Genomic DNA, 12,595 nt, shown 5'->3' on the forward strand with positions numbered 1-12,595 from the left:
GGCACTATGAGCGCATGTGTGTGTGGGGAAAGGTTTTGTTTTACTTTACTTTAGCAGGGTGGGGGGGCAGTAGGTAGCTTTGCAGTGGGGGGCTGCAGGAGAGTTCTCTCTCGGCTCTCCCCTGCCCCTCTCCATTCACTATACACTGTGCTGCTGTTTACACTCATGGTAGGATTTTATCGTGAACCATGAGAGTATAACAGTCTCCCCTGGCCACAACCCCTCTGATTATAGTATGCAGCAGGGGGCGGGGCCTGGACGTGAGCTGAGGGAAATCCTGCCTTTTCATGTCTCTTACTACCATCGAGAGCGCGCACACAGAAGAGGGAGAGCGCAGAGCATTGTGGGAAGGCAGCACAGAGGCGCCATCTTTGAAAGCTGCAGTGAAGATCAGATTCTAAGGTAAGAAACTGACATTGCAGCTGATCTGCCGGCCGGTTTGAGCCCCTGTATGCTGTCTGTTACTATCCTTACTGAAAGGAAAGCAGCAGCATTATAAAAATTTTTACCCTGTGTGGCCGGACAACCCCTTTAATATCAACTCAATATTTGAGAAGTTTGCTGTGCAGTCCACCATCATCAATAAAACAGTGTCACATCAGATAGGAAATCAGGAGTTTAAACAAATTTATTTGTGAGTAAAATAAACAATACAAGGAAAGAAGAAGAAATAATACATGACCCTTTTGAAAAGTATCAATACATTACCATACTAAACTGAGATACAAAGACCTGGAGCTCTAATCAGGGGGGGAAAGAAAGAAGGAAAAGAAATTAAAGATTAGTTTCTCAAACCGGAAATGAATTTCATTGGGTCATAATGATTCTGACCCCCATCATATAATGGATGACGGAAGGTGGGGAGTTGTGTGTTGCTTAACTACCAGGTGACCGGATCTGGGGGAAGTGATCTTGTATGATGTCTTATGTGTAAAGAGTTTATGCAGTAATATTTCATCAAAGTGCAATATCCTTCACGTAGGCTTCTGATACAGCTAGAAGCATCCAGTTAAAATATTCATTACATTGTGTTAAAAAGTTTTAAAACTTTTACCTCAAAACTCTGCCTCACAGGAATCAGAGATACGAGGAGCTGTACGGATGAGCACATCCCTATCAGGCCGGCTCTGTGCCAATCTGGCATGAATGGAACAATCTGACCAAATGGGGCTGTTCCTAAATCAGCACTACAACATACAGTAACGCCTCATATCTCAGTGAGGTGGGTACAGCGGATTTGGCTGCAGCCACTTTTGGCCAGATTGTACCATCTATGTCACAGAGCAGCACAGTGCTCTTTAGTGCCACCAAATATCTCCACCCTATATTGAAGCTTCTTGACCCGAGAGTCATGTAAAATGGGCACTGTTAGGCCTCTGGCATATGGCCATAATGCAAGTTGCAACAGAGAAACCTGTGCATCTCATCAGAAAGCACATGGACATGGGTTTTTACACATCATAGGTCTGTTAAAAAATAGCTCACGTGTGTAGCCTCCTAAGCCATAATGGGCCCATGACTCTGGCCTTAAAGGGGTTGTCCAGTTGTAAACTATTGCTGGCCCATCCATAAGATCAATAGTACATAGATCAGCAGGGATCTAACATACTGGTTGCCTGCCAAATCAATGATTTTCCAGGCCGCTGTGCACCAAGCACATTTTTGCAGGAGGCAGACAGCGCTGTTCGCACTGCAGTGGCCAAGCTTGGTATTACAAGCATTCGTTTCAATGGGATCTTTGTCCTGTAATACCCAACTTGGCCACTACAGTGGAAACAGAGCTGTCTATTTCCTCCAGAAATTAGCTCAGTGCACAAGAGCACATTCCCAGTGAATAGCTGATACTCAGGGATCCTAGGCAGTAGACCCCTGCCAATCTATAATTGATGATCTATCCCGAGGGCAACCCCTTTATCTGCAGTTAACATTTTCAGCTTTTTAATATAATGAGGCTTAATGCAGTTTTCATTCTAGATAGATAATAATTCACTGTAACAGCTATTATATAATTACAGAACCCATTAAATATAAGGGTTCTGGGTAGATTGCTAGAGGGCACCTTTATAAATTCCTATGCAAAGCCCTATAACTTGGCAATCCCTATTACTTGCTTTAGGGACCCATCACAGGGTCTGGAATTTGGTCGCAACATGCAGCTGAATCTACACCAAAACTTGCATATCTAACTGCAGACTTTGACGCAGAATTAAGCCATTTTCAGTTTTGCATAAAAAAAAACACAAACATGGGAGCGTGTAGATTTGTTGCAGAGTTTTCCAGATTCCAGCCATCTGAAAGGCATCTAAAGCGACCCTCCACTCCCAGGACAAAGACAGACCAAGATGGCCGCACCGGTCCTGACTACCCATGCACGATGTGCATCATGTAGTCAGAGAAACAGCGAGGCCTCTAGGTTTCTCCAGGATCGTTGCGTTACTTTAATTCACATTTTTTTTAGGACTAAATTTTGAGATTTCAGGTGCAGTAAGAGATGAGGCTCAAGAGACATGAGATTTCCACTAAAACCGAGATGAATTACTTCTACAGCATGGAAGACTTGATCACTGTATGGGTAGGAAACCTTTGGGATCTTACAAAGGCGGTTGCGGCACATTGGTTGCATACACGGTACTCTCCCTACGATAGAAACTTGTGCCGCTACGTGAACCCAACGTCATTGTGGGAATCTCACCTAAAATACAGAACATTCCAGGTTGTTGAAAGCAAAAAGAAAAAAAATGTAAAAGTTGAAACCAGTACCTAGAAAACAAGTTACATGGACTATAGCCTCCAACTCCACTCTGAAACAAAGATTACACCAAAAAAAAGTGTACCTGTGGCCTACAAATGGCTTAAGTAATCCAGGTCTGTGGGGGAGGGGAAGAGGAAGAATTCCTGCAGCCTATCAATGTGCTAGGAGCTTCTGGAAAAGGAGCCCGGTGATGCCCCTAGCACAGTGGTCAACAACCCATAGTAGTTTAACAGCAGCTGAAAGGCAACTGCCAACATGACCACAGGATGATGGACTACAGTCTCAGGAAGAGTGGTCTGGCCCACAATATGGCTGCCTTCACCGAACATGTAGGTGACAGGAACAAGTTTTAAAGGGTTTGTCCAGTTGTAAACTACTGATGGCCTATCCTTCGAATAGTACATCAATAGTAGACCTGTGCAGCCCAGGAACCGCACTTTTCACTGGGTAACAGACGTTTTATGCAGGAAGCAGGCAGCTCTGTTCCTACTGTAGTGGCCAGGCTTGGTATTACACGCAAAGTTGCCATTTTTGTCATGGAGCCCTTTGCTCGTAATACCAAGCCTGGCCACCACAGTGGGAATTAGTTCCTTTTTACTAGTGTACAGGCATGGCGAAAAGCTGATCGCCATGGGTCCTACTGCTGATCTACTATTGATGGCCTATCCTGCAGATAGACCATCAATAGTTTGCAACTGGACAACCCATTTAAAAGTGGTCAATAGTAAATACATGACTATGAATTGTGTAAAAATGTCAGACCAAAAGGTGCATTCAGATTTTGGTTAAGACAATGTCCTGCAGTGATCTTAGCTGCTCTACTTCCAAAAGGAATGTACATATATTAATGTATATGATTTTCTATATGTGCAAGGAAAGCGGGCGACATGCCTATCCTTACAGAAGAGACTACCGAGCCCCAAATAGGAAAGAGCGGCTACCTACAAGCAGTTGAAAAGCCTTGTAACTACTGTCAGGGATGCAACCTTTCCATCAATATACAGGGGTACCCCCCATTTTATGGCAGAATTTAGGACCCCACCATAGAAGGAAACCTGTACGATTATAATAAAATATACTGGGGGACTGTAAAACAAGGTCCACCATGATGTGTGCAGAATGAAGCGAATGCACCTTCATGTTCATCTTTCAGAATAGCGAAAGGAATGGAAAAAGCTCTGCAGACAGATGGACAGGGAGAAATAACAAAAAGTGGTCTAGATATTCATTCCATGTCTTTAAGGCAGCAGCAGTTCCTAGTGATATAAAAAAGACGACAATTATGCCAGCAAATGGCCATCATCAGCTATAATTAGCGAGAACCGAATCGACTCCGTTAAAGGTGAGCGGGCCAGCTAGGAAAGGGTTACTGGTAACACTTGCAATTAGCAAGCAGCTCAGTGCATAGGAAAGGGATGACTGTAGGGCTGCTGGATGATTAAAAAAAAAAAAGAAGGATCGTGTCACTTTAAAGGGAAAGCGCTGTGATGTGGTTTAGTCATTCCCCCACGTAGCGAGAGCGGAAGCCTGTTATTTACAAGGAGACATGCTAAGGGAAGCTATCATGGGGGTGAAAAGGGGGGGGGGGGGGTGCAATAAGTAATATACAAGCTAAATAATAGAACAAAAAATGGGAACGGACATCTACACGTGGTGAAGTGAACGGTTTGGAGTGACGAGCTGCTGAACACACAGGTTAGCACCTTACATGGAAGGAAACGCTTCTCCTGGGTTAACCTTTTCACAGTCAAGCTACAACTAGTAGGTTCAGTTATTCGCGGGTTGTTGCATTCCTTTATATAATGAAAAGACAAAAAAAAATAAAACAATACGATTGGGTACATTCTAGTGGTTACTGGACTCTTAGAGACATGACAGTGTTCCTGCAGCTCTTTAGGACTCGCTCTTCTTTTTGTTCTTCTTCAGGAAGGAAGGTGTGCGAAATTTCTTCTTCTTTTTGGAGGGGGATTTTCCGGGAGACTCGTCGCTGCCCGCATCTGCCTGTGCCGTGTCTGCCGTCGCCTGGGCAGCGTCGGCCTGCGCTGTGTCCTCCGCTGCCGGAGGAGGCTCAATGTTCTGAGGTTGCGGTTCTTTAGTTCCTTCTTCGGTGGTCTCTGTGTGGACCTGCGGGAGGTCTTCCACAGGAGGCTTTGCTTCTTCATTTGGTTTTGCAGACGCTGGGAAGCAGAGGGATTCGGAGGTCTCGTCTGGGGTGAGGTCGGGTAGAGTCTGCTTAAGGGTTGCGGCATCACTGTCATCTCTGTAAGTCGGCTCGTGCGGAGATTCTGGAGAAAGACCACAGAGATGTACACAGTCAGTCATGGCCGCCATTCTCGGAGATTCCTAGTAGGATAGGGCGGAAGCTTTGGAACGTTATTACACACTTGTACATAAAAATATACCCAGTCAATGATAGAATTACTACCAGGGGTTAATCATCATCAGGAGAAAACAATATTCTTTCCTTTATAAACTGCACAAAAAAGGACGTTTATCGTTATCTAAATTTATCAGGAAGTGTGTAATACATTCACTAAACGGATTTCAAAATAAAGGAGGAAGAAGCCGACAACTCCCACCTCAGTGTATGTTAAAAGCCAGTTAAAGGTTGTCAAATACAGAAAGAAAATAATTTAATAATCTGGACGCGTTGTTGGATTACTAATTCGATATTAGAAACTTGTTAGAAATGACTAATAATTGGACACATGAGAGGACTGAATCACTGATGTAGGATTATATAGGTTAGTCTTTTTGCCCCTATTAGGGAGCATTAGAAATAATAATAATCTCTGTTTATATAGCGCCACCATATTCCACAGCGCTTATCAAGGCTGAACACTGCTGGGCAACTCCATTCATTTCAGTGCGGCTTACCAAAATGGCCAAGTGCTTGTGCTCAGCTATCTCCATCAGCGGCACCGCACGACCATCGCTCCATTCAATCTCCTCCTCCTGAATCCACAGTGAGAAGGCCAGGGGGGACACGGGATCCCGTTCTCAGGATTGGTAGGGGTCTCAGCGGTGAGACCTCCATCAATCAGACTTTTATCACTTAGCTAATCGTCTATTGTGGTACAACCCCTTTAAGTACTTACTACTGTACAGAGACATGTATCCCCATGAAGAGTTGCAATTACTTGAAGACATGAAAATTGCAATGCTGCATGCAACGTCATAAGTAATGATTGTCAATGAGTCACATTGTGGCCTGCTGCAAGACCGTCCCAAATCCAGCTGATTTTGGATATAGGTCGCAAGCAAATTTTCCACCGTGGACAATAAATGTAAGCGGCATGAGGCTGCGACTTGTGCAACAACCAAATTGCAGACAATGAAAGCAAGTTGCACAATGCAATTTTATGTCACGCAACTTTTCTGAGGGTCCCACTTTTAGTCAAACTCTGCTTTTTAATAGCATATGCACATAATAGGATGGGTTGTATGTTGTGGTTTGGAACCCTTTACACCTGAAAACAGAATCAAGGCCGTTAAAGCACTCAGCAATGCGAGTAGGATGGAAGCAGCTCATTGGTAATGCTTGCAAGCGGAGCAGCCCAATGCACAAGGATCTATGCAAGACTGCAGGAGCATGACATAAAAACAAGCTCCAACAAGCCTGGTTCTGGGACTAACAGACCAAACCCACTAAAGGATTCCAGGAGGTTCTGCTACTACGACTGGCTCCAATAAGGGATCCCCATATATAATAGTGCAAAACAGGTGACCCTTTAAAGGGATCTTTCTGGTTTTATGTATATAAGGCATATTTACTGTATAATGGGAAGTCAGGCAACTTGCTAATATACTTTGAGTCAATTCCTCACCATTTTCGAGAGCTCTGCTTGCTGTCAACAAAAAGGAACATTAAGGCTACGGCTACATAGACTCTTTGTAGTGCTATTGAGCAACTGGCCAGTAGAGTACACCAAACTGTATGCAATCTTGTGCAGCAGATTGTGTTGGAAGACGTCTGTGTAGCTTTGGGCTCTACAGAGGTTCTGGTACCATGAAGCATTTACTACATGGCTAAGGAAAAAGTTCCATCCTGTGAGCGGTCCACGGTTACTGGCCATGCTCTTTTAGACTATCCTCGCAGTCAGCAACCACTTAAGTCATTAGCAAGCTACTGGGGGCCAATGCTTTGTGCAGCACAGTGGACTCAACCCAACTACATGGAAAGCGCTTCATAGGACCAGACCCAGAGGGTGAAAGCCTGTCCCGATTATGATGTGCAATGATAAAAAGGGTGTGCAGCTGGTTATTTGTCCAGGCCTCCCATTCTGGACAAAGACGGCCAGCACCACTGCAACAACCTGATGCACATTGTGCACTAGTATGAATTGGTAGTCTAAGTCAGTGTTCCCCAACTCCAGTCCTCAGGGACCCCCAACAGGTCGTGTTTTCAGGATTTCCTCAGTGTTACACAGGTGATCTAATTATTGTCAGTGCCTCAGACATTGCCACAGGTGTCTTACTATAGGATATCCTGAAAACATGACCTGTTGGTGGTCCCTGAGGACTGGAGTTGGGGACCCCTGGTCTAAGTGACTCCATGCTGCTCTAACTGGACAGTGTTAATCAAATGGGCAGCACTAGCTAATCAAAGCAGCAGGTAGTATGTTTGACTAGTATGCATCCTTAGTCTGTGGTGGTAGGCCATCTTTGTTTGTGCAGGCCCGTAAAATCCCATTAAAGGAAGTCTGACAAAGCAATATTTCCTTTTTCCAACTCTGGGTATTATCCTGAGATATTGCCTTACAAGGGCTTCCCATGTGAATGACAATTAGCCAAGTACCATCTGATGGGCGGTTTATCATTGGGCCTCCTCCCTCTTCCACTACAAAACATCCCTTTGCTGATTGAAGTCTGCAGTTCTGGCAGCTGGAGACATCATGCATGCCACCGACAGCATGCTTGTATTGCACTGAGCAGGGTGCATGCGTCTCACCCCTCAGTGCGTGCCTGAATGATGTCAATAAGAGGAGAAGGGGCTGTTATGTCGTGAAAGAGGGAGGAAGAAAGCCTGGACCACATGCAGATGTGAACTGCCCATCGTGTGGTCCATGGCTAATTAGCCTATGGGACCGGTAGTCCCTCGGGGCACCATATCTCTGGATGGGAGCCTGAGTTGGAAAAAATAAAGGTACCGTTTGATTTCCCATTAAGTTGCATATGTAAAAAGTATAGTGCGTTGATATGGCAGATATATGCGGACAGACTCCTTCAATGAGCAGGTTTGGTTACACAGTAACAAGCGCTGTATATGTGATAGTTGGCTAAGACAGGCTTTTAGTATCAGATGCAAATACGTGTTTTTACTGACAGAAAGCAGAGATCTTGAAAATGAAAGGGAGACCCAAAGTTTTATTAAAAAGAAAAAAAACCGCTAACAGAAAACAATGACTGAGCTTCACTTACATCAATCTGGACAATGAATCAGACAAGCCAGAAAATGTGGCCAAGAGTCGTACACACAAAAGCACCCAGGAGAGGTAAAACATTTACAGCACTGTTACCGACAAGGGTAAACTCTGCTCCAATCTGCCAATTGTATGAAGAGAGGTCTAGTAGAATTGTACCTCGAGGAATACAGTCTGACAGCACAGAAGCAGGACCTCTTCAATCCCCGACTGTCCAATGCTGATGCTTTGATGGTCTCCTGCTGGTCTGGGTTTTCATTATCACCACTTATGTCATACTTACTGGCCTGTCACTGAACTCAAGATGTAACACGTCCCAGCGGTGGACCATGACAGCACTACCATACATGGCCACCCATGTAGAGGAGCCAATGTGCCTGTGCAACAATGAAAGGCCCATTGTGGTCCCTAGTGGGGGTTCTGAAAAAACCTGAGGCTCTGCTCACAACGGCATCACAGGCTCCATTCAGGGCTTCCGGCAACCACCCATCCAGGAATGCCGGACAAAATACTGCAGCATACAGTGCCATTTTGTCCGGTGAAGTGCCAGACACCAGATGGACCTCATTATAGGCAATTGGTTCCATCACAGAATAGACAAGTTTATGCAAGGCTTCCGTTTTTCAGTTCCTATGATGGAAAAGAAGAATGGAAACCCAAACATGGATGTCAACAGCGCCTTAAAAGAGAAACGGTCACATCCTAACAAGCACCATAAACTAAAGTCATGGTGCTTATAGGACGGTGAAAGTTGTTCAGGGATGTGTTTTTTATACTTACCTGCCTCCCCTTTACTATGCGGTATCTGGTAGAAGTCGCTGCTTGGTCAGTCAGTCTGACGACTCTCTTCTACAGTCATAAATGACAGGGGGGGGGTGCGTGTGCAGTGACTGAAGGAGAGTCAAACTAATTGACCAAGTGCTGACTTTCAGCAGTGACCACATCAGATCACATCCCCATGTCCTATAAGCACCATCTGTTAGTTTATGTTGCTCTTGGGACATGACATATGTTCCGTTTAAAAGGGGTTGTGCCAATTTATAACGTTATCCCCTATTCATAGGTTAGGGGATAACTTTATAAGGGGGGGATCTGAACGGTCCCTGAATAAATGAAGTAGAGACCACACAGGTGCGTCTCCGCTCCATTCACTTCAATGACAGCGCTAGAAATTACCAAGTTCAAGCGCTTTGGCAATCTCTGGGGCCTTCTCTGAAGTGAATTGAGCAGCGACAAACCTGGGCAACTTTCACCATTCACCGAGGGACCAACTGGACCTCCATCCTCGGTCGAACCCCCATTGATCGTGGTTATAGTTGACTTTATAACTTGGCACATCCCATTTAAATAGAGGATTTTCAAGTATTTTCAAACAAATTGTCCATGAAAATGACAATATTTACTTGTTGCTGTGAAAGCCAAGTCACGAAATACCACATAACCTGGTGCAAACCCCTGTGTAGCCCTCTTTCTAGGGTACTGCCGCGTAATCTCAATGACTCGCTTACAGGTGGGCATTCCCGTGATTTCACAAATCACAAAACCTTTTTCTTCATAGAGAACTGTTGTCTAAATGATCAACACCCAAGGACTTTCCAAATATATAAAAAAAAAAAAGCAAACAAATCCTAAAACTAAATTCCTGGTTTAGGTAGTTAATTCGAATTAAAACAAAGATGCGATAGAATGAAGCAAAGCACACAAGGATTTGAGGAAGAGATAAAAGGAGAACGGGAACAGGATTGAAAGAATGAGATGATACTTACTATGGTAACAGGTATTCTTTAGCATATCCATCTCCTGTTTGTTTGGCAGCCACAAGAAAAAAAAAAAAAAGCACAAGTAGAAAAAAAAAAGTCTGATGCATTCATTGAAGATGTTTAATAGTCAAATGAATAGCTGGCAACAACCTTGAGATGATATAGGCGAGAAGTGCGGAGGTGAATGCAGATAACTCACAGACATATGACCTCAATATGAAGGAAGGCGGGGTTGGGGGGGGGCAGGGGTGCACAGACAACGGTGCTGACTGCACATATACACAGAAGGGCGGCCAAGAGGGTCACGGTCTTCCATTTCTTCCACATAAGTCACAAATACATTGCACTTATGTTAGCCTGAATTCACTCTGCATTTTGGATATAACGTTTGTTTTGCTATTGACTTGTATTACACTGTGCATTTATACACTTTTTAAAACTGGGTGCAAAAATAAATAGCTTGGTACACATGTGGCTAATAACGACAGCCTGGAGGTACTTTGGGAGGACACCTCAATCTAAATGGATAGGCGAAGCATAGCATGAAACTAACCTTAGGGTGCGTTTGCATGTAGCTGATTTCATGCAGATTTGACAGCTGAAAAAAAATCTGCAACAAATCTACACCAAAAACCAAGTCACAGTGTGCATGATTGTGCGGATCTGCAGCAGGTTTCACCCCCGTTGATTGGATTCAATTGAAAAAGTGAAATCTGCTGCAGATCTGAACCAAAATATACAACAAAATCTGCACCAAATGACGGCGATGTTTTTCAGCTGCACGAAATCTGCAGCAAATCAGCTATGTGTAGACCCACGCCTACAGGGGTGTCAGAGTTTACAGAAAGGAAAATGTAGAAAGTGTTCCAAGGTAAAATAGGGATTAATGTTCTTCCTTAACTTCTCCTTTAACTGTTGGACAACCCGCTTCAGTGATATGCAGTAAACTAATATGTAATATAGGAACACAGAAGATAAAAAGATTACCCTCCAGTGCCTGTGGGAAAATCTGTCCAGGGCCCACCGGGGAGGGGAAGTTATATTACCTGGTACGCATCTTTCTCCACATTCTGTCATTGATCTGCCTGTCCCTGGGGTCACATGTCCATCTTTGAAGATGGCAGCAGCACTCCTGCCACAACTCGGAGCATTGGTAGTCCGTGCATGCCGCCTTTAGATTGGCCACTGCTGCTCGCGTAAGCAGTGCTGGCCAGAGTAGCGTGTACCAGTCGTAAACAAAAGTTTTGAGACTGTCAAATTTTGGTTTCACAAAGTTAGCTGCTTCAGTGTTTTTAGCCATTATCGTCACTGTTTCTATGGTTACTGAAGTTCAATCATGAGCATTTCATAAGTTTTTAAACTTGACAAATACATCAAGTTTAGGCTAAGACTCAATATTTACAGTGTTGATCCTTTTCTTCAAGACTCCTGTTCTTCACCCTGGCATGTTGTATATCAGCTTCCGGGCCAAATCCCAAATGATAACCCATTTCCGCGCTTGTGTTTATCCACCCATCTTTTTCAGGATTGGACTCCAGCTCTCTATGGGATTGAGATCTAGGGAGCTTCGTGTCATGGACCCAAAGTTTCTATTTTTGTCACAGAGCTACTTAGTTATCACTTGTGACATGGTGCTCCATCATGCTAGAAAAAGCATTGTTGTTCATCGTTTAGATACCATTTTTTCTTCGTAGCAGTAATATTAGGCAAAACTGTAAGTGAGCTCACTCCCTGGGATTAAAAGCGACTCCTCAGGAGTGGCAGCAGGCCGGTGTCCATGTATTGGCACACAGTGAGGCGAAGGCTTTTGGAGACTACATAGTGTCAAGAAGGGCAGCAAAGAAGCCAAGAAAAACATCCCGGACAGACTACAGTCCCATCCCTGCACTTCCTGCAGATTGTCAGAGGGCTGGGGAAAGTTATTTTCTCTGACGACGGTTTGGAACATCTGGTCAAGTGATTGTCCAGACAAGAAAAGGCGAGAGCAACCGCCCAAAAGCGTGGGGTCGCTTTTCATCCAAGAGAGCGGGCACCCTTACTGTTTTGCCCAATATCGATGCCAAGAGTAAAGAAGGGTATATAAACCTCCTCTGAGAGCAACTTCTCCTGACCATCCAGGAGCAATTGGGGATGAACAATGCTATTTCCACATGATGGAGCAACATGTCACAAATGATAACTAAGTGGCTCTGTGAACAAAACGTTGACTCTTTGGGTCAGTGGCAGGAAGTTCTGCAGATCTTAGTCTCATTAAGAACCTGTGGCCAATCCTCAAAAAGCAGATGGACAAGCAAAAACACAGAAATTGTGATAAACTCCAAGCACTGATTAGGCAAGAATGGGTAGCCATCAGTCAGGATTTGGCCCAGAAGCTGATATCCAGCATGCCGGGGTGAATTACTGAAGTTTTGAAAATTAAGGATTAACAATGTAAATATTGAGTCTTTGCCTAAACGTGATGCATTTGTCAAAGGTTTAAAAAACCTTCTGAAATGCTTATAATAGAAACATCTGAAGCATCAGCATGAACCAAAATTTGTGTCCTTGTCAACACTTGTGGCCACGACTGTGGTGTTTTAGACTACCAATGCACCACCAGTGCTCCTCGGGTAGTCTCAATTGCTGTGGCCATCTTGGAAGAATGAAGAGGAGCCCCAGCT

General features: G+C 44.3%; 1 protein-coding gene across 11 annotated transcripts in view; it reads right to left on the minus strand.

The window, feature by feature from the left end:
* Nucleotides 1-610: 610 nt before the first annotated feature.
* ADD1 (adducin 1) overlaps nt 611-12,595 on the minus strand; it is a 92,639-nt gene continuing 80,654 nt past the window's right edge. For 7 of the 11 annotated variants that reach the window (XM_066573051.1, XM_066573052.1, XM_066573053.1 and 4 more), the window contains one exon: nt 611-5,037. In XM_066573051.1, the coding sequence (XP_066429148.1) occupies nt 4,646-5,037 (392 nt within the window). In that variant the 3' untranslated portion in view covers nt 611-4,645. Of the gene's footprint in view, nt 5,038-9,940; nt 9,976-12,595 lie in introns of those variants that run through there. The other 4 variants (XM_066573058.1, XM_066573060.1, XM_066573061.1 and 1 more) reach the window with 2 other exon arrangements.

This window comes from Eleutherodactylus coqui, chromosome 7 (genome assembly GCF_035609145.1).
Source record: "Eleutherodactylus coqui strain aEleCoq1 chromosome 7, aEleCoq1.hap1, whole genome shotgun sequence".
Classification (NCBI taxonomy): Eukaryota; Metazoa; Chordata; class Amphibia; order Anura; family Eleutherodactylidae; genus Eleutherodactylus; species Eleutherodactylus coqui.